Source organism: Rhinoderma darwinii, chromosome 1 (assembly GCF_050947455.1).
Source record: "Rhinoderma darwinii isolate aRhiDar2 chromosome 1, aRhiDar2.hap1, whole genome shotgun sequence".
NCBI classification, from domain to species: Eukaryota; Metazoa; Chordata; class Amphibia; order Anura; family Rhinodermatidae; genus Rhinoderma; species Rhinoderma darwinii.
This window is the reverse complement of record NC_134687.1, coordinates 164,550,898-164,574,150: the sequence shown is the minus strand read 5'-3', so window position 1 is coordinate 164,574,150 and position 23,253 is coordinate 164,550,898. Positions and strand designations below refer to the sequence as shown.

Genomic DNA, 23,253 nt, shown 5'->3' with positions numbered 1-23,253 from the left:
AATAGTAATTAACCCCATCATGTACCTTACACATTAACCCTTTATAATTGAGGAACATGATGGGGTTAATTACTATTAATGTGAGGCACATGGAGGTTAAATTTACCATCACACCTCGCGCCTCACATAAGAAATGGAAGAACTGTTTTTTTTTTTTATTACTGTTGGCAAAGTATCGCTTTGTTATCGAAATCGCAATACTACACAAAGCATCGGTACCGAAGTCCAAATTCTGGTATCGTGACATCCCTCCACTGGAGGAGGCATTATACAATGGGGGGGGGGGGGGTAATAATTGGGTGAAAAGTGATGATATCTGATGGGAGGGGAGAAATTATACATGGGGAGGGGTAGAGGAAGGAGAGAGTATACCTGGCTAGGGGGAGAAAGCTTATACCGGAGGCATAGTTAGCAACAGTCCTGAATTTGCAGGGACTGTCCTGAATCTAAAGAGGCAGTCCCGGCAAATTACTGTCCCAGACATGTCTCAGCCACTGCCATATTCAATTGTATCTGCGTCCACAGGATGCAGATACAATTGAATACTATGGCAGAGCAGGAAAGTATCAGCTTCCTGCTCTGCCATTCACCCATCCAGGAGCGGAATCCCCGGCCAGAGAGTTGCCGACACTCTGGTCGGGCATTCCTCTCCTAGAGGTAGCCCCTGAGGTCACTGTCCATATATGGACAGTGAGGTCAGGGTCTCCTCCTGGACTGGAATCCCCTGTAGAGAGTGCCACACACTCCCCTGTAGTTAGCGCCGAACATACCCCCTGTAGATAGCGCCACACACACACTCCCCTGTAGATAGTGTCACACACTGCCCCCTGTAGATAGCACCACACAATCCCATGTAGATAGCGCCACACAATCCCATGTAGATAGCGCCACACCCACCCTGTAGATAGCGCCACACACCCCCCCTGTAGATAGCGCCTCACCCACCCCTGCAGATAGCGCCACACACAGCCCCCTGTAGATAGCGCTACACACAGATAACGTGTGTGCAGCGTGTGAAGAGAATGCAAAAGCATCATCCAGACATGCCCGTGGCGGTGGGAGATCTTAGGGACTACATTTTGGTGAGTGACTCTGCTGTGTATAGGGCTTCAGTGCAATGATTTTTGTTTATATTGCCCTCCTACACCCTGACAGATTGTACATACACACACACACACACACACACACACATACACACACACTCACTTTCCCTTTTTGCCCCCCACAGAGCCGCTGTCTCTTGTCTCTTCCTTGTCACTCCACAGAGCCCCTGTGAGGTTGCGTCTCCCCCCTGGCTACCACTGCTACCTTCAGTTCTCCCAGCCCTGGCACTTAGTTTCTCCCCTTTGCCCTCCGACACCCACCTCCTGTCTCTGCCCTGCTCCTCCAAAGAGTTTTCTTTTTAATGTGCCCTACCTCCCGCCCCTTTACATTTCACCCCCCCTCCTAATAACGAGGGGGGCGGGGGCCCAGACTCATTGGCAGTATGGGGCCCAGAAATTCCTGATGGCAGCCCTGGTAGGCTGTATAACACAGCAGTCACCCGCTGAGCATACTTCTCCTTAACCCTTATCACGTAGAGTTACGTGATCGGATGGGAAGGAGTTAAAGGAGTGTTTCCAATTTAGACATTGATATGCCATACACGTCTGATAAATGTGGGTCCCAGCTCTAAGACCCGCACCTATATCGAGATGGGGGTCACCCAAACCTGTTTTCACCTGGTGAGACGGCCTCTGGCTGCAAATTCCAGGCGGGGACTAGTGGAGAGAGGGCCGTGCACACTGTTCATCTTGCTCGGCTGCTTCTGTAACTCTTGTAGAACAGAATGAGGAGAGCCGTGAGCATGCGTAGACACCTCGATACTAGTCCCCGTTTGGAATCGGGAGCCAGTGACCGCCTTACCATGTGCTCCCCCGTTTTTAAAATATAGTTGCGGATCTCAGAGCTAGCACCCGCATCGATCAGACATTTATGGCGTATCCTGTGTCTAAGTTAGGAATACACCTTTATAGGCTATGTAAACCTCTGAAGACAAAATTTAAACTTAACTTAGATATGATAGTTTACTGGTGGATCCTGCGTTTCATCCGCTGTCACTGAACCCATCAGGTCGGCGGGACTGACAGATTCAGTGACTAGTGCTAGATACAGCTGCTCTGTATAGAGAATACAGAGCAGCTGTATCTAAAAAAGTAAAACAAGTTTTTAATAAAAAGTTTTGACAAAGTTACACAAAATAAACTAAGGGCTTATTCAGACGAATGTGATATACGTCCGAGCACCGCACGTGATTTTCAGGCACCTCGCAAGGACCTATGTTAGTCAATGGGGCTGTTCAGACAGTCCGTGATTTTCACGCAGCGTGTGTCCGCTGCATAAAACTCACGACATGTCCTATATTTGTGCGTTTTTCGTGCATCACGCACCCATTGAAGTCAATGGGTGCTGTTATGTACCTTTTGCGCGCGCAAAACGCTTCCATGCTCGTGTGAATCCGGCCTAATACATCTTTGTATTTTTTTAAAAAAAATTGCCTTTCAAAGGTTTATAAAGCCTTTAACTTTCACACTGGCTAAAGTCGCATGTCAAAAAATGTTTCTGAAAGAAGTAAGCAATGCCCACTTTACACTTCACTTTTATAAACTGATAAACATGGCGCATGATACTAAAATCTGTCGCAAAGGGTTAATAAATATGTTGCATAGCACATAAAACACAATTTTGGTGTAAATTGCACCATAAAACAGGTAAATGTAGGCCTCTGTGTGTAATCAGATTATGAGTCATCTGTTACTCCCACCTTTCTGCCCCCTTTTCTTGCTAACTTATTGTCTTAGCAAAAAGGTCGTTAATAAATTCTGGGTACCTGCAGTCACTACTAGGGAGATCCTAGGAGCTTAATGATGAACGATCTATTATTGACGTCAATGAGAGCTTATAAATCTGTCTTCAGCTAGAATTTTATCATTTGAAAGGGGTTTGCCAACTTTTTTCCCCCCCAAACTCCCACAACCTTAATAAACTATTAGAAGTATGCATCTCGGTTTTACTATTTGCCGCCTTCTTTTTCTGACCCCTGAAGCTCTAATATCTTTTTCCTGCACAGGCTGAAATGGACGGACCATCTCACCGGGGAGTCCCATTCTAATACATTACCTATTAGGGTATGTTCACACGGCCTATTTTCGGATGTTTTTCGGGTCATAAATGTCCGAAAAATGTCCGAAAAATCGGAAGCAGAACGCCTCCAAACATCTGCCCATTGATTTCAATGGGAAAAACGGCATTCTCTTTCGACGGGCCATTTTTTTACGTGGCCGTTTGTAAAAAAAACGGCCGCAAAAAAGAAGTGCAGGACACTTCTTGGGACATTTTTGGAGATGTTTTTAATTGACTCTATAGAAAACAGCTCCAAACACGGGCGTAAAAAACGGCGCAAAAAACGCCACGAACATCGTGAGTGGCTTAAAAAATGTCTTAAAATCATGAGCTGTTTTCTCTTGAAAACAACTCCGTATTTTCAGAAGTTTTTGAGTTTGTGTGTGAACATACCCTAACCGTCCTCTGTGCAGCGGCGATCTACCCAATAGCTTTTCAGAGAGAATATCATGGTAACCTGCTGTTATTTCTTATCAGCATGGTAATATCACTTTAAATTTGACCTAAATATTGGCATACTTTCAGAAAAAATGTAAATTAAATTCATAATGATTAGGCTAAACTATCTAATAATACCTCGGATTACCTATCCTTAGAATTCAGGGCAGCCATGTAGTATTATTGGGCTACAAATAGTGCAGTGATCGTGACAGGCAGAGTTCAGTGCACCCGCAGAAGACAGGGAGAGTAAATACGAGAAAGCTTCAGCGTCCACTGTGTAAAAGAGATCTAAACATGTAGCAGGGATGAGGTTCAGTACCGCTACTATATATTCAAACCTAGCGTTAGTTACGGCTCTATGGGGGATGGATGTGTGAATGGAAATAGGGGATACAGAGCTATTAAAAAAATGGAGCTTCAGCACCTGTAAGGATACTTATAAAATTACTAAGCATAGAATTTTGATTTGAAAAAGAACCAAAAAACATCACACACTAATGAAATTTATATAAAGCCCTGTACCTGACACAGTGAGCAGCTGTCACTACCCAGCAGCCGCCTATATAAATTCCTCCACAGTTAACTTTGGAGCCATCTTTTATGGCAACTTGCCATGGAAACTGATTCTGAAATGAAGAAAAAAATCAATGACACATTATTCACATAAGAATTATTGCACATTCTAGTTTAGGGTTTTAAGTAGTTTTCTTATAGAACAAAAATCAATATTAGGTAACAAATAAATCAGAATCTTCTCCGTTTCAGAAAAACATTCTGACGTCCTTAAAAAGCACTACAGGGCATTTACTGAACACTGGTGTCCTGCAGAGCCTAGATCTGATGCCTGACTAAAAGGACAGGAAGGTAAATCAATGAGTGACCCAGGGGATGATTTGGGGAGGGGGGGGGGGGCTGACGTTGTTTTGTAGTTGTTTTATCTCCTGGCTCTTCAGTAGCTCCGGAGCGCTGCTCTATTTGGTACTCACGCTGTCCAGCAGCCAACATCCTGACATTACCTATGTCAGGATCCTGTGTGCAATGGTGCCCAGAGCTAAAGAGAAGCCGATGTAATGCCGCCCACACTTCCCTGCCGACCTTCTGCCCTTACCTGCTTCCGGAACCGTTGTCTCACTGTAGCTACCAACGCATTCCACTGTGTCTTAGCGCGCGCTGATCCTGCTATTCTTAAAATGCCAGCGTGCACCAAATTCCTAATTACCATCTGACTTGCTAATTAAGCTCCTCTTGCTATGGTAGATATTGTCATAACAATTTGGTTCCTCAGTGTTACCTTTGTTCCTGAGTTCCCCTGCTGTATTGTTGTATTTCTATGTACCGATCTTCTGCCTGTTTTGGACAATCCGGGCCTGCCCTTACCTATTGCTACGTTCACCGTGTCTATCCTCTGCTGCCTGCCGTGACCTAAAGCTTGGTTTAACCCCTTCCCATCGTAAACAACTTTCAGATTTTTATTTTAGTTTTTTCCTCCCCACCTTCCAAAAGCCATAACGTCTTTATTTTATAGATATAGTACTATGAGGGCTTGATTTTTGCGGGACGAGTTGTAGTTTTTCGTAGTGTCAGGGATCATTACCATGTATATTGTTTGAAAAATATTATCCTCACACATATGTATATACATTTCAGTTCTTTGTGTAATATACTGATATATATAACAAGTTCTTTGTTCATGTCGGACACACCTATGGAAGACACCGCCCCCTGGAATGCAAGAAGAGTGAGTCTGAGAAACTGGTGGGGGCTTGGGCACTCCCACATCTCTGGGGAGGAGGCATGTGTCTCTTTCTGTGTTTCTTTGTTCTGAATAAAAAAGTTTTTCAGTCTTCCTCCTGACTGAGAGAGGGAAGCTGTACCAAACATCTCTGTGTGGTGTACTTCTCTCCAGGCATGCCTTTAGCTTTCAATTTACAGAGGTGGTTATTCGGTGTGAAATACGGACCTGACATTTGGCGCCCGAACGTGGGGCCTCACTCGAGGAAATATCAAAATCCGGACAATGGACAATCACAGGGTGAAACAGAGGACTCAAAGTTGCCCACTGAAGGAATTTGATCACCTCCGCAATAACACGGTAAGCGAATTGATTTTATAAATCTTCGTCTTATCTGTGTTAGTGGACAGTCTTGTGGCGATCTGTAGAACCCTTTTGTTGATTTCCTGGATTATCTCAGGCGACAGAGGTGATATTTTCCGCTGTGAGGTTGAAAACCTGTGAGACCTTAGTCGCGCCCGACTAACCATCCTCTGTGTAATTAGAGTCTAAATAAAGGATTATATAACAAGACCGGAGAGCTAGACTGTGAAATTTTAATATTTCCAGCAAGGCCGGAGAGTCTAAATAGGATTATATAACAAGACCGGAGAGCTAGACTGTGACATTTTAATATTTCCAGCGAGGCCGGAGAGTCTAAATAAAAATTATATTTCGGCGGACCGGAGGCTGTAGACTGAGGAATTTTAATATTTCCGGCGAGGCCTGGTAGTCGTTGACCGAAAATTTTGTTATAAATTACGTGTATAATATAGACTGTTAGGCATATGATTTAATGAAGCGAAGAGAAGGGAAGCAGTATGTGAGTAAAATGAAGAAATTGATGGAAAGTGCTTTAGAGGGATTTGCAGAAGAGGAAGTTAGGAATAAGAAAGGTATTGTATGTATTAGAAAACAGGACCAGCCGACGCCCGGTAATGGCTTCCGTACCTCATGTTGAGTGTGTCCTCATTGTTGGTGGGAAACCCCCCCCTCACAGCTGCGCACTGTGTTTCCAATGGGAGAGGCTGCCCCCACCACCCACCCCTGATGTGGCCACGCCCGGCCCAACCAAATCAGTAAGAAATAATCGCCTTGTTAATTTTGTCATTTGTAGTGTCTTCTATTTTTAGGTTCCATGCTAGTGTACAGGACGCTGTTCACTGATGAAGCAACACATCATCACAATATAGAGATGGTGGCCGACAGATTGTACTGTTACAGATTATGTGTTTGATGTTTTGAACGTAGATAATTCCTATACAATGGTGTGATGAATGATTGCAGATACGTATGTTGTTTTGCCGGCATTGAAAGTGTTAAGATTGTGAGACTAGATGCTGTGAGAAGTGAGTGTGTGACCCCCCCTCCCCCCTGTAGTGTGCTGTGTTTGGGAGGAGGAGGGGGGGCTGACTGGGTGCAGTCTGCAGGGCTGATGGGACAAAGGGATTTCAATATGCACTGCTAGATATATATATATCAGTGATGTCTACAAACCTAAATAAATTTCTTCTCTTTGCGCATGCGCTGTTGTTTATAAAAGTTACGATATTTATGTGTTATGATGTGATCAGATTTCATGTGTTTTGATAATTCAGATGTATTAAACTACAGATAATGTGAGACACGGGGTTTTGAAAATGTATGTGCCCCCACCGTTCCCTATTTTTATATACAGTTTATTGGTTTGCAGTAATTAATGTTATCAGATATAATATTTTCTGTTTTTATTGAATAACTAACTACAATTGTTTTGTTTTTGATTTCACACATGAGTTATGTCATTGTAAAGATCAAATGTATTCATCAGGAAAAAGTCATTTTTGTTTCAGGCTGTTGTACATTACAGGGGGTTAAACTAGTGCCCGACTTTGTTATGTTGAGATGTAGTTTTTAACTCTGCTACATTACTTTCGCAGAGTCCACAAAGGGGGGAATGGTGAAGGAACTGATCAGGTACAATTTTGGTTTGTTTTGAGTTAATTAATTTGGTTTCAGGAGATCTAAAAATGTGTATGAGACCCCAATGAGTAATCCAGATTAAATGTGTGTGAGAGTAACCTAAATTTTGAGTTTTTTCTGTGTAGATGGTTCCAGATCTTTCCAGAACAGTAAATATGGCACTGGGTAAGCTGTGCTGTAGTCTCCACCCAATATGAGGTATTGTGTAAGAGACCATCCCCCTCCAGCAAATTTACACAGGAGGCAGAGGTGACGTCCCTCACAGATGGGTCTTTACAGATTTAGATGGGGGAGAAGGAAAACAACAAAAATTGTCTGGACATTGTTAATTTGATGTAAAGTTTTTAGGAATTTTTTTATTTTTTTTCGTATTAATCAAGTATTTGCAGAATCTGATAAAAGTGAGTGTAATGGCCGGAAGGAGGTGAAGGGAAAGTGAGCCCTAATCTACCCACCGCCCTGTCCCTGCCTACTTGCAACGACTCGCCCTAGGCGACGAGGTACAACTGGGCGGCGGTCCCTACGCTGTCTAAGTGCACAGGAAAACAAACAGGGAACATGCAAGGGAAGGGGCAGTAGCCACGGAACGCCACGAGGAAACGGAGCGGCGAACGGACAGTCAGGACCAGGACGAAGTGAGTACACCCGAGCGGGCAAGGAGACAGAAGCAAGCCAGGGGCAAAGCAAAGCAGGTCAAGCAGAACTACAGCAAGGCAGAAGCACGGCAGAAGCAGGCTGGAGCAAGCAGCAGTGGGGCCAGGAATCCAAAAGAATTACAAGCACTGAGGGAGAGAACAGGGCAGGTAATAAAGGACAGGGGGCGGAGCTAACTCCGACAGACCAGGCCGCGATAGGCTCTCCCACTCCTGAGCCTGCCACCCTGGTTGGTGGGAGATGGTGTCAGTCGAACAGGTCTGGCCTCAGGTGTGGATTGATTAATCCCAGGAGTATACCTAGATGAAGTACCTGGCAGATCCCTAACAGTACTCCCCCTTTTATGAGGGGCCACCGGACCCTTACTAAGGGGACCCGGTTTAGTGGGGAAGAGAAGGTGGAACCTCCTGATCAATACCCCAGCGTGAACATCACGGGCAGGTACCCAAGTCCTCTCCTCCGGCCCGTATCCTCTCCAATGGACCAGGTACTGGAGGGAGCCCTGGACCATCCTACTGTCCATAATCTTGGCCACCTCGAATTCCACCCCCTCAGGGGTGAGAACGGGAACAGGAGGTATCCTCGAGGGGGACCAGGACGGGGAGCAGCGTTTAAGGAGGGAGGCATGGAAGACGTCATGTATGCGAAATGATGGGGGGAGCTCCAGACGGAAGGATACAGGGTTGAGGACTTCAATGATCTTATAAGGTCCAATAAATCGGGGAGCAAACTTCCTGGACGGGACCTTAAGGCGCAAGTTCCTGGACGACAACCAGACCAAATCCCCGACGACAAACCGGGGGTTAGCAGAACGTCTACTATCCGCCTGAATCTTTTGTGCGCTCTGGGACGCCTCTAGGTTCTTCTGAACCTGGGCCCAGACGGTGCACAGTTCCCGATGAACATCCTCTACCTCAGGATTATTGGAACAACCAGGGGAGACGGAGGAGAATCTTGGGTTAAACCCGAAATTACAGAAAAACAGGGAGACCCCTGACGAGTTACTGACCCGGTTATTCAAGGAAAATTCAGCAAGGGGAAGGAATGAGACCCAATCGAATTGACAGTCGGAGATGAAACACCTTAAATATTGTTCCAGGGATTGGTTGGTCCTTTCCGTTTGGCCATTAGTTTCGGGATGGAAGGCGGAGGAGAAGGACAGATCAATCTCCAACTTTTTACAAAAAGCTCTCCAAAATAAGGAAACAAATTGTACCCCTCTGTCAGAAACGATATTGACTGGGGCCCCATGGAGACGCAGGATGTGTTTCACAAACAAAGAAGCTAACGTCTTGGCGTTAGGTAGCTTCTTAAGGGGCACAAAGTGGCACATCTTGCTGAAGCGGTCGACTACCACCCACACCACCGACTTGCCCTGAGATGGAGGCAAATCGGTGATAAAATCCATGGAGATATGGGTCCAAGGTCTCTGGGGAATGGGCAAGGAACGTAGTAGGCCCGCAGGTCGGGACCTAGGGGTTTTGGACCTAGCGCAAACCTCACAAGCGGCGACGTAAGCCCTAACGTCTTTAGGCAACCCAGGCCACCAATAGTTTCTGGTAATGAGGTGTTTGGTGCCCAAGATGCCAGGATGACCAGATAGAGCGGAGTCATGGTTTTCCCTGAGTACCCTCAGCCGGTATTGCAGGGGAACAAACAGTTTGTCCCCAGGGACGTTCCCGGGAGCTGCACCCTGATCAGCCGCGATATCAGAAGCTAAATCAGAATCCGTGGCAGAGACGATTATACCAGGGGGTAAAATACAAGCAGGATCCTTCTCAGAAGGAGGATTGGCCATGAAACTACGTGACAGAGCATCAGCCTTAATATTCTTGGACCCAGCCCTATAGGTAACCAAGAAATTAAATCTGGTAAAGAATAGTGCCCACCGAGCTTGTCTAGGGTTAAGCCTCCGGGCCGATTCTAGGAAAACCAGATTCTTGTGATCCGTAAGGACCGTTACCTGGTGTCTGGCCCCCTCCAGGAAGTGCCGCCACTCCTCAAAAGCCCATTTAATGGCTAGAAGTTCGCGGTTGCCAATATCATAGTTACTCTCCGTGGGCGAAAACTTCCTAGAGAAGTAAGCACAGGGGCGGAGATGGGTGAGGGAGCTGGTACCCTGGGACAAGACGGCCCCCACTCCCACCTCGGAAGCGTCAACCTCCACAATAAATGGCTCCTCTTGGTTGGGCTGAATCAGCACGGGGGCCGAGATAAAGCACTTCTTGAGGGTCTCAAAGGCCTGGACGGCCTCAGGGGGCCAATGGAGGACATCAGCACCCTTGCGGGTAAGGTCCGTAAGAGGCTTAGCGACGACCGAGAAGTTGGCAATAAATCTCCTGTAATAGTTGGCGAACCCTAAAAAACACTGTAACGCCTTAAGGGAGGCAGGTTGGACCCATTCCGCCACAGCCTGAACCTTGACAGGGTCCATGCGGAATTCATGAGGAGTGAGGATTTGCCCTAAAAATGGTATCTCCTGTACCCCAAAGACACATTTTTCAGTCTTAGCAAACAGATTATTCTCCCGAAGGACCTGGAGCACCTTCCTGACATGCTCCACGTGGGAGGACCAGTCCTTGGAAAACACCAGTATGTCATCAAGGTACACAACAAGAAAATTACCCAGGTACTCTCTCAGGATTTCATTAATAAAATTCTGGAAGACAGCAGGGGCATTACACAACCCAAAGGGCATGACCAGGTATTCGAAATGACCCTCGGGTGTGTTGAACGCAGTTTTCCACTCATCCCCCTCTTTGATGCGGATAAGGTTATATGCCCCCCGTAGATCGAACTTAGAAAACCATTGGGCTCCCTGAACCTGATTAAAAAGATCCGGAATCAAAGGAAGTGGGTACTGGTTCCTTACGGTGACCTTATTCAGGTTACGATAATCAATGCACGGCCTAAGACCACCATCCTTCTTCCCCACGAAGAAGAAGCCAGCACCTACAGGAGAAGTCGAGGGGCGAATGAAACCCTTGGCCAGGCATTCTTGGATATATTCCCTCATAGCTTTACGTTCAGGACATGAAAGATTAAATATCCTCCCCTTAGGAAGCTTGGCACCAGGCACCAAATCGATAGCGCAATCGTAATCTCTATGGGGGGGCAACACCTCGGAGGCCTCCTTAGAAAACACATCGGCGAAGTCCTGAACAAACTCAGGAAGCGTGTTTACCTCCTCCCGGGGAGAAATAGAGTTAACAGAAAGACATGACATAAGACATTCATTACCCCATTTGGTGAGATCCCCAGTATTCCAATCAAACGTGGGATTATGCAACTGCAACCAGGGAAGGCCTAAAACCAGATCAGACGATAATCCCTGCATCACCAGTACAGAGCACTGCTCCAAATGCATGGAGCCAACAAGGAGTTCAAAAACAGGAGTATGCTGAGTAAAATAACCATTAGCAAGGGGAGTTGAGTCGATTCCTACTACAGGGATAGGATAAGGTAAATCAATACAAGGCATCTTTAGAGACATAGCAAATTCCGCAGACATGATATTAGCAGATGACCCTGAATCCACGAAAGCACTGCCCGTGGCAGCCCGGCCAGCAAACGAGACCTGAAAGGGAAGCAAAATTTTATTGCGTTTCACATTAACGGGAAATACCTGTGCGCCCAAGTGACCTCCCCGATGATCACTTAGGCGCGGAAGTTTTCCGGCTTCTTATTCTTGCGCCTGGGACAGGTGTTCAGTAGATGCTTGTCGTCCCCACAGTAGAAGCAGAGACCATTCATTCTGCGAAACTCCCTACGTTGTCGAGGGGACATGGAGGCCCCGAGTTGCATAGGTACCTCCGAGTCCCCCGTGGAGGGGCGAGGAGACGGGACCTCGGGGGGGATTGCAGAAAAGTCAGAGGGGAGCACACTGAAGCGTTCTAGCTGACGTTCCCTGAGACGTCGGTCAAGTCGTACTGCTAGGGCCATAACCTGGTCAAGGGAGTCAGACGAGGGGTAGCTAACCAGCAGATCCTTCAGGGCGTCAGATAATCCTAACCTAAACTGGCACCTTAGGGCCGGATCGTTCCACTGAGAAGCTACGCACCACTTCCTAAAATCAGAACAGTATTCCTCAACCGGTCTCCTACCCTGACGTAAGGTCACCAGCTGACTCTCGGCTAAGGCAGTCCTGTCAGTCTCGTCGTAAATGAGTCCGAGGGCAGAGAAAAAACGATCAACAGAGGAAAGTTCAGGGGCGTCAGGAGCCAAGGAGAAGGCCCACTCTTGGGGCCCTTCCTGGAGTCGGGATATGATGATACCCACCCGCTGGTTCTCGGAACCTGAGGAGTGGGGCTTTAGGCGGAAATACAGTCTGCAACTCTCCCGGAAGGAGAGAAACGTCTTACGGTCCCCTGAGAACCGGTCAGGTAACTTGAGGTCGGGTTCTAGAGGTGAGGTGAGGGGTACTACTAAAGCAGCGTCACCCTGATTGACCCTTTGGGCCAGGGCCTGGACCTGTAGGGAGAGGCCCTGCATCTGCTGGGCCAGGGTCTCAAGGGGGTCCATGATAGCGTCAGCGTAGGAGAAATGGTAGACTAGGTAAGGGCTTGTAATTATGTAATGGCCGGAAGGAGGTGAAGGGAAAGTGAGCCCTAATCTACCCACCGCCCTGTCCCTGCCTACTTGCAACGACTCGCCCTAGGCGACGAGGTACAACTGGGCGGCGGTCCCTACGCTGTCTAAGTGCACAGGAAAACAAACAGGGAACATGCAAGGGAAGGGGCAGTAGCCACGGAACGCCACGAGGAAACGGAGCGGCGAACGGACAGTCAGGACCAGGACGAAGTGAGTACACCCGAGCGGGCAAGGAGACAGAAGCAAGCCAGGGGCAAAGCAAAGCAGGTCAAGCAGAACTACAGCAAGGCAGAAGCACGGCAGAAGCAGGCTGGAGCAAGCAGCAGTGGGGCCAGGAATCCAAAAGAATTACAAGCACTGAGGGAGAGAACAGGGCAGGTAATAAAGGACAGGGGGCGGAGCTAACTCCGACAGACCAGGCCGCGATAGGCTCTCCCACTCCTGAGCCTGCCACCCTGGTTGGTGGGAGATGGTGTCAGTCGAACAGGTCTGGCCTCAGGTGTGGATTGATTAATCCCAGGAGTATACCTAGATGAAGTACCTGGCAGATCCCTAACAGTGAGATTCTCAAAGTGTTCTGGATTATCAGATGAGTGTGGAGAAGTGTATAACATTTGGTTTTATTTTAGAGGCTGAAGACGCCACCCCTTTGAGATGTTCTATCTATATGTGACATGGGTTTCTAATGTAAATTTGTAATAAAGAGATTTTATTATACAGTATGTACAAGACAGGATACGAGGCACCAGGTAAATTACCCAGAAACCACTCTCACCTTCTTGTTCATCTCAAGGAGCGGAGCTGGAGGTGCTCGCTGAGGCTTGTAACCTGGCAAAAGGTAAGACGGCCGACATTTACACTGACTCTAGGTACGCTTTTGGCATCGCCCACAATTATGGGCCCATTGGTAGTAGGAACTTTATTGGATCTTCGGGTAAGCCAATTGAGAGAGCGAGAGAAGACAGACCTGACAACAAGGGTATGTGCAGCCAGGTATCAGTAAATTGGCTTGTCCCTGGATACAATAATGCCACCACTAGGTTTGTAGCAGCCGGCATGATGTGCGCACGGCATGACATAGGTAAAACAGCAAAGGTACCTGTGAAAAGTGCAGCCCGGCCAGATTATCAGTCCCAGCGACTGCAGAACATACAACTACCTGAGGTAGAAGTGTATGACAATGTGCTCGTGTGTGTAGACCTTTTCTTAGGGGGGGCCTGAAGCCCGGCCTGTATCTTCCCCACTGCAGATGTTGTGTGTAAGTGACGGGGGAACAGTGTTATCCCAAGTATTGACCTGATGTTTGTACAATGATAAGATGTCAGCAGTTCTCTAGATGTTATTCCAAAGTTAGTTTTTTAATAATTGTATTTAAGAAGTGTTGTGGGAATATTAAATACTGAGGTTAAGTTTTATGTAAAGTTCTGGACCAGCCTTAGCATTGGACTATTAGAGTCATGCGTCAGATAAAAGGTACAGAAGTGGAATATTTCCATTCGAAAACATTTTTATTTGTTTATTTTTATTTTTGTTTTGAAAGGGAAATTTTAGAGCAGAGAATTCTGTGCAGTGTATATGTGTATGTATAGATATATATAAAAAGAAGAAGAATCAGTTTGTAAGTTTTAGTTACTGACCAATGTGTACGTTTGATGTAAAGATGCAATTTGTTAATGTTTTTCTTCAAATTAATTATTTGATTAAGATCAATTAATGTTTATACAATGAAAAAGCTTGTTCTCCACAGGAAGAGTCCAACTGGGAGCGGAAGGCGTGAGAACCAGATTCTAACAGAATGTGGACGGATAAGGGAAGGTGAACCGGTAACACCCAAGGCACTCTTGATGGCACTTGCATTGATGGTGTATGACCTCACATATGCCCCAAGACTGCAAGGATCGATTTGGTAAGATCTAATTGTTATGCCCCAGGTTTTACAGCTGATGCTGCTAAATTCTGTTAGAGCTGTTTGATTTGCCTACAGAACAGTCCTGGCAGACCGGTGCCAACCTTATCATACCCCGAAGAGAACCGACCTTGAGAGGCCTTCCCAGGTAGAACGAACCAGATTAGAGTAAGAAAAATAGGTTTAAGACACTTGTCAGATAAACATGTGGAATCTGTGTATGTTTCTGTGAGGTGGAGATGTTCTAGGCAATCAGCTGAGATCAAGGTACAAATCCTGCTGAAAGGGTATCACCAAGTGCAAATGAAATGTACCCAATAATTACACATCTTCTAGGTGCCCTGTCCATTGTAACAGAGAAGTTTTTCCTTATATAAAGGTGTTTGATGTCATTTAAGGGCCTGACATTATTGTATGTACTTAGAACAACGTTTATAGTGTATGCGGATGATGTTATCACCAGATTAGTATTAATTTTAACAATTGACAAGAGTTGGGGGTCCCCAGCAAGTGCCAGTAAATATGAACTAAAAGACTTTTAACACGATGAACTCCATCACTGAGATGCGGCAGGCGCAGCCTGAGCCACTACAACGCGTTTATCATGAACTGACGGCAGTGTCACAATTCTAAGCGGCGGCCCAGACAAGTAACTTGCCAGATGAAGAGTACAGATGCGGAGGGTTTGATAGTCACAATAAACTCCACTAATCCGCCTACGTGGGATCTCACCCCAGGCTCACAGCATGAGGTGCTATGTACAGCCCGGTGACGTAAACTAAAGGAGACGGTGTCGGACAGATGAGAAGGACCAAACCAAGTCCTGATGACATCAGCAAAGATCAAAGTAAAGACCAAAGACCTGAGTGAATCCGTCAGCAGGATCAAGTGTTTTGATAAGTAAGTGGCTAGGAGGGGGTAATAATAACTCCCCCACTGGACACCAACGTAGTCTGACTCCACAATTGTGTGGGTTACCCTGAGGGTGACAGTCAGTGAAGAGCAGAAGACAGGAGAAGAAGGGGACGATGATGTACAGGACTGGCAATGAACTGATGGGACCCGAAACCTGAGGGTGATAGCATGAGATTGGTGATAGCATTATGTTATTAGTTGAGGCCCTATTGTTTATAATGTCTGAGGTTTATAATTATAATGTGTGTAAATATGCCACGGTGCTGCAAATTACAATCTGAGGAGTTTTATGTGAAGGTGTGAGGTGAAGGTCACTGGTTGTTGTCACTCATATGTAAGAAGTACATGGCAGCAATGACAGCCCGGAGGTTATGTTACCCGGGTGTCTTTAGGTTTGGGGAAGATGCTGCCCATGACCTATCATATCTGCAGGGGTAAAGTCCCATTTGGACAGTAAGTGACAGTGCGACAATTATTACTGTTAATAAAAATGTAGACCGGATTAATTATATATATATATATTACAACCAGCAGTGGCTTGTAGATTATATCAAGAAAACCATCCTGTATCCAGAGGAGAATAGGGAAAGTTAGGACCACTCCGACACCTTGGAAGTCCGGGTACAAAGGGGGGTTACTCATCAGGAGTAGCTCGTCTCAAGCTGGTGAAGAAATCCAAAACCCCTACCCGCCTGGTTCGAGTGGTCAGTGGTAGGTTGCTAGGCAAGACTCAGGGATAGAGCAATAATATTTTTAGGGGGGATTGTCAGGGATCATTACCATGTATATTGTTTGAAAAATATTATCCTCACACATATGTATATACATTTCAGTTCTTTGTGTAATATACTGATATATATAACAAGTTCTTTGTTCATGTCGGACACACCTATGGAAGACACCGCCCCCTGGAATGCAAGAAGAGTGAGTCTGAGAAACTGGTGGGGGCTTGGGCACTCCCACATCTCTGGGGAGGAGGCATGTGTCTCTTTCTGTGTTTCTTTGTTCTGAATAAAAAAGTTTTTCAGTCTTCCTCCTGACTGAGAGAGGGAAGCTGTACCAAACATCTCTGTGTGGTGTACTTCTCTCCAGGCATGCCTTCAGCTTTCAATTTACAGAGGTGGTTATTCGGTGTGAAATACGGACCTGACAGTAGCACCATTTATTGTGCCATATAATGTACTAGGAAACGGGAAAAAAATTATGTGTGGGGTAGAAAATGAAAAAAACTATTCCTCCATTGTTTTTTGCGCTTCGTTTTTACGGAATTCACTGTGCAATTAAAATAACATTTTTATTTATGTATGTATACGTTTCCTTCACATTTATGGACCTATAATATGACATCATGTTATAATGTTAATCTAAAACTATTCAATGATATGTTTATGTATGTCTGGTATTCATACTACAATTGCATTGTCTATATACACTCTCCCCACGGCGCTCCCATGCTGATGCGCACGCGCATGCGCAGTGGCGTCTTTCAGACGCATGTATGGGGAAATGATGGCGGTGTCCGTTTCTTACTGCCCAACACTTAGGTATTTACATTTGAATCTGTTTATTGTCTGATGCTCTACACCTGATTCATCTTGGATGCACACAATTAGGTATCTTCAAACCGCTATTGGTTACTTTGTAGGAACCCCTCCTGCCGTTTAGTACAAATATAACACTAGTTACCCTACCTGTCAGTACCCCTTGAAAAAGCTACCGCGAAACGCGCGTCGGGGCTCCTGTGGTTGAGTTCATTTCAGGCTTATCATGCAACACATCGGTTGGTATAGTCTCTGGGACCTTTGTTGATTTATGGTGATTTCCTGGTTTCTATTTAGCTTCATACACATTGACACTAAGTTTATGCTGCCATCCCTCTCTATATGTTGTTTGGGTCAATGACATGTTTTTGTGTGGAGACATGGGTGTCTTAACCTTATTTGTGGTCTCCACATTTCTTTGTATTACTCATTTACAGCTTGTTTGATCAAGTGACCCGTTATGCTATTATACCATACAGCACTGTAGAGTATATGTTATCTCTTGAGTAGCCTTCTTGTTCTCTTCATCAGTGTATTTTAATTGTCCGTCTAATTTTAGGTCCTGATGGCCAATATGTTTTTATGATTTATTGTAATAAAGGATTCATATTTTTGCAAGATACAATTTGTACTTGGTGGTATTCTTCCCTTTGTGGAGGTGTGATATGTCCTCACATACAGTTATGGGTATTTAATGTTTATTTTCTTTTTGATATGTGTGGACGTTTATTATAACGTTTATCGTTTGGCTTGTCTCAGTATAGGTATTTATTAATTAAAATAACATGTTAACTTTATTCTGCGGGTCAATACGATTACGGCGATACCAAATATATATAGTTTTTTCTATATTTTACTACTTTTACAAGTAAAAAACGAAGTGTAAAAAATGCAATTTATTGTGTGTCTCCAAATTCTGAGCCATAAGTTTTTTTTTATTTTTCTGTCGATTAAGTGGTATGAGGGCTTATTTTTTTGCGGAATAAGCTGTCGTTTTTAATGACAACATTTTGGGGTTCATGCGACGTTTTGATCACTTTTTATTCCATTTTTGGTTTGGAGATGAGGTGACCAAAAAATAGCGATTCTGGCGTTGACTTTTTTTTTTACGATGTACACCGTGCGGGTTAAATAATGATATATTGTAATAGTTCAGACTTTTACAGATGCGGCGATACAAATTGTGTTTATTTATTTAATTTACTATAGTCTAGGGGGAAAATGGAAAAAGTTTTTTTTTTTTTTTACTTTTAATTTTTTTATTTTTTTTTACATGAAAAAAAAACCCCTTTATTTTACTTATTTTTACTTTTTTTATTAGTCCCCCAAGAAGACTTCAACCAGCGATCGTTAGATCGCTTGCACTTTATACTGCAATACTAATGCATTGCAGTATATCGTCTTTCTGACAGGCTTCTATTAAACCCTTAGTAGGGCTTAGTAGGAGCACAAAGATGGCGGACATGGGGGCCTTCATTAGGCACCCAGGCACCCATAGCAACCATCGCCATGCAGCGATTGCATTGCGGGGAGGCGGGATGAGCTGCAAGAGGGGGTCGTCCCCTCTTTCTAACTATTTAAATGGCGCGGTCGCTATTGACCGCAGAATCTAACGGGTTAAACGAGTGGGATCCCGCTCGAGCGCGATCCCGATCGTTACTGTGAAGTGTCGGCTGTAACATACAGCTGACACCCGCATACAGCTGACACTCCGTGAGCCCGATCCATACTTCCCCTACCCGGCTATGACGTATGTATACGTCAACTGTCGGGAAGGGGTTAATACTCTGTTCTCCAACATCAGCTGTCTTCAAGGAAGACTACTCCAGGGGTAGCAAACTAGGGTTCTCCCGCAGCGAAGTCCACATCCCTGTACAGGGGTTAAAGGGTGAAGACCAGGGGTTCTGTTAGACTCTGCTTCCTGAAGTAGCCCCAAGTCAAATCCTTTAGTGACAAGGAGGGTTCACACTGCCCCCTGCTGGCACTACTATAGACCAAACATAGGGCTATCATTACAGCCGGTGGAGGAGAGGTAAAACTATAGAGTGGTCTGGGTTCTGAAGTAATGGAAGGTGTTCAAGAGTAATGGAGGGGGTCTGAAGTAATGGACAGGGTCCCAGGTCTAAGATTAAATTTGGGATCTGCAGTAATGGAGTGGATCTGAAATAATGGAGAGTTCCTGGAGTCTAAAATTAATGTAGGGGTCTGAAGTACTTTAGGGGTCTGCTCTAAAGCCTGACTTAGTTTATGGGTCTGAAGTAATGTAGGGTGTGTTCGGGGGGTCTGAAATTAAGGGGTCTGAATTTTTTTTAGGTGTCTAGTCTGGGGTCTGTTTTAATTTATGGGAATGGGGTCTGAATTAATGTAGGGGTCTGGTGTTTGAAGTAATTTAAAGGTCTAGTTGAAGGTCTGAAATTAATTGAATGGTCTGATCTGAGGTCTGATGTAATTTAGGGGTCTGGTTGGGAGTCTGAATTAATTTAGGGGTTGGGTCTGGGGTCTGATTCAATTTAGGGGTCTGAGGATCTGATATAATTTTGGGTTCTGGTCTGGGGTCTGAATTTGTGTAGGGTGGGATGGGCTCTAGAAGCGAGGTGCTTAAGATGTTTGGCTAGCAAACGCGGCAGGAGAAGTCGTCATGGCGGTCTGGACTGTATAGAGAAGAAACAGAGAAGAGAAGACAACACCTGTGAGTCACTGGGTGTAATTGTTTATACATCATGGTTCTGGTCAGTACTTTATTCATTTGTACAGTTTGCAGTTTGATAGTAGTCAGCAGAGGGCTGTATCTCACCACTATATGGTCACTTTATAGCAGTATTATTAGTTATATTGATAGTTTGTATAGTGGTAGGTTACACTTGTCCTTGACTGAAAGGGTAAGTGTATGTCTGAGAGTGTGATTAGGTGTTTCTGTATTCCAATTTTATTTTCCATCTTATGTTGATGGGTGTAGCGAGGTGCGTGACCAAACCACCCTTGAATTCAAACCTGGATCTGCCCCTGGAGTGACCATGTAAAGCTAAAATTATGATTTTCATTTAGTTAAATATTAGAACAAGAGACATAAATATAATTACCCTTTAAGATTACTCATTGCAGTTTTGCACACTTTATTTTTCTATGCGCCAAAGCCAGGATTGGATTAAGATAAATTATTTCTGCAATATTTTTTTTCAAGATTAATTTATGGTTTTAGCTAGTATATTCAAAAAATGCACCAAAACTGTATTGTGAAATTTTCTTTGGGCATTGTAGGATTCCCTCGGCAACCGTACCGCCCTGTCTGAAGCTACGTCTCCCACCCCTAATTGCAAATTTTGACAGGAGATGTGGCTACTTGATCCTGACTGTACTATTTGTTAGGGCTTATTCAGACGAACGAGATATACATCCGTGCAATGCGCGTGATTTTCACGCGTGTGGCACAGACCTATATTAGTCTATGGGGCCGTGCAGACATCTGCGTGATTTTTACACAGCGTTGGTCCGCTGCGTAAAAGTCACGACATGTGTGTTTTTCGCGCATCACGCACGCATTGAAGTCAATGGGTGCGTGAAAACCACGCATGCCGCACGGAAGCACTTCTGTGCGAACAACGTGATTCGCGCAACATCTGTGAAAAGGATGAATGAAAACAGAAAAGCACCACGTGCTTTTCTGTTTACAAACATCCAAACGGAGTGTCATAATGATGGCGTCTGCGCGAAAAGCACGCAGCCGCGCATCATATGCTGCTGCCACACGGAGCTGTTAAGTGCCTTTTGCGCAGGCAAAACGCAGCGTTTTTTGTGCGCGCAAAAAGCACACGCTCGTGTGAATCCAGCCCAAAGCTGTGTAGGATTTACAAATTTATTCTAGGAGCTAAAATAATAGGCGAGTCAGATGTGGCTACATTAGCTTGATCTTTTTGTTAATCTATACAATTAATCAGTACCCTGTCAAGTCATGGTATAGGCAGCTATAAACAATTTAAAAGGGTTTTCTCAGAGATCTTAAATTGATGGCCTATTCTTAGGGCTCAATCGCATGAAACTCGTCTGTGTGACGGCCGTTAAAACAATGGCCATCACACGGACACATGTATTTCAATGGGGCCTTTCACACGGCCGTTGTTTCAACGGAGCGTGTGACTGGTCCGTGGAAAAATAGGATATATCCTATTTTCTTGCGTTTTCACGCATCCCTCCATAGACTCTAGTCTATGAGGGATCTGTGATAACGCATCCCACACGGGTGCGCCTTGGACGTAAAAAACTTACGTTTTTCACGTCCGAGGTTGCACACGCTCCTCTGAATGTAGCCTTAGGATAGGATAGGCGATAGTGTTTGACCCTACATAGGACTCTAGCTTAGCTTAATACTGCAGCTCAGTCCCGTTCACTTGAATGGCCTGAGCTGCAGTACCAAGTACAGGCACACTCGTCTGCCTGGATAAACAATAGGTCGGACCCATACCAATTATGCAATAATAGCCCATTCTTAGGACCAATTGAAAATCTTTAAAAACCCATTTATAGGTGTTTTGTGGTTTTATGTAATTAAGGCAGGATTGCTGTAAAATAAAAAGTTCTGCAACTTTCTAATAAACTTTGAGAACCAATTCATCATCATATTAAAGCTCTATGCTTGCTGTTGGTGAATGTGCGTATTCTTTATTACATCCAAAGGCTGAAAACATATATAGACCTAATTCCTCTTACAGCTAAGAGTATTGTACATTTGTATGCAGTCTAGGCAATTCTCTTTGAGCTAAATAGCAAGGACTTCACAGAGTGATAAATTTTAGACTCAAATGCATTAGGAGCCTCTGTCGGAGGTTCCATTGGCCATTTCGGTTTTCATAGCAAGAATAAATGAGTCTAACAATACTTTTACAGCTTGACTAAGTCCACTTTTTTGTAAATTTTGTTTTTTGGAGTGGGAAAACAAATATTTCAAATTTGGTGCAGTTTTAAATGCAACTTTTTAACCCGTTCAAACTTCCAAAATCAAGCGTTACATAAGTTTTAATTATATGATTGGGGCTTTCTGGTTTTATGTTAACAAAGCTTAAATATTATTAGGCTGTGTTCACATCTGCGTTGGAGCCTCTGTCTCAGATCTGGTCAAAAATGGTGCTACATTGTCATTGGTGTTTTGGAGTGTAATATAAGGCAGTTCTACCTTTTCTGCGTTTTTTCCTCCGATAATTCTCTTCACTCTTCTGTGCCCTTCTTTAGCAACTCCACAGGTAAGGCTTGTAATACTTTGCTTTATAAGTCTTGTCTCTTTTTGGAACAAGGCAAGCATTAACAATTGTAGTGAATCATGACAAGACCTTAGATGAATTAAACTGGAACATACATATGTTTCAAAAGACAAAATGTATAAACTATAGCAAATGATAATGATATGACAAAGACCAGTTCTAGAGCTTTGGGACACCTCACATTAGAGGAAACTAACTAAACCCATCAACTCCCCCTCAATCAGATAGAGTAGAGAGCTACTACAAAAAGCAGATCCCGAACTTGAGGACTGTACTATTTGTTAGGGCTTATTCAGACGAACGAGATATACATCCGTGCAATGCGCGTGATTTTCACGCGTGTGGCACAGACCTATATTAGTCTATGGGGCCGTGCAGACATCTGCGTGATTTTTACACAGCGTTGGTCCGCTGCGTAAAAGTCACGACATGTGTGTTTTTCGCGCATCACGCACGCATTGAAGTCAATGGGTGCGTGAAAACCACGCATGCCGCACGGAAGCACTTCTGTGCGAACAACGTGATTCGCGCAACATCTGTGAAAAGGATGTTGCATTCATTTGAATGCATGCCATGTAATATATGTCTCCTGCGGCATACGTTAGAGGAGAAATGCGTGGCTGTCCGCTGTGCTCCCAGGGATAATAGCTGATCGCCAGTGGATCCTCATTTAGAAAGAGATATTTTATGATCACCATTAGGTTTGGTGTTCCTTCAAAGGTAAATTTTATAATAAAACAATTTCCTACCGATCAGACTGATATTCCGATGTTTACTCAATATTGATACATTTATCTAATAACACTAAACATGCAAAGATTGTTTGCTACCGGTGGAAAAATGTGCCCATGGAATATATTTGGAGTTCTCCAAATACGTTTTACATTGTGTCCAAAAAGTTTTCGGACTGATGAAAAAGGTTTAAAGGGGTTCTCCAGCCATTAAAAATTGATGGCCTATCCTCAGGATAGGCCATCAATAGCTCATGGGTCGGGGTCCGACTCCCGGGACCCTGTCGATCAGTTGTTTTGAAGGGAGTGCAGCGCCCTTACGAGTGCT

General features: G+C 44.7%; 1 protein-coding gene across 1 annotated transcript in view; it reads right to left on the bottom strand.

Moving 5' to 3' along the window:
• Positions 1–23,253, bottom strand: part of CFI (complement factor I) — an 88,457-nt gene that overhangs the window by 21,645 nt on the left and 43,559 nt on the right. The window contains exons 9-10 of the mRNA XM_075860523.1: positions 22,110–22,213; positions 4,126–4,229 (exon numbers count right to left, since the gene is read on the bottom strand). Coding sequence (XP_075716638.1) covers positions 4,126–4,229; positions 22,110–22,213 — 208 coding nt within the window. The remainder of the gene's footprint in view (positions 1–4,125; positions 4,230–22,109; positions 22,214–23,253) is intronic.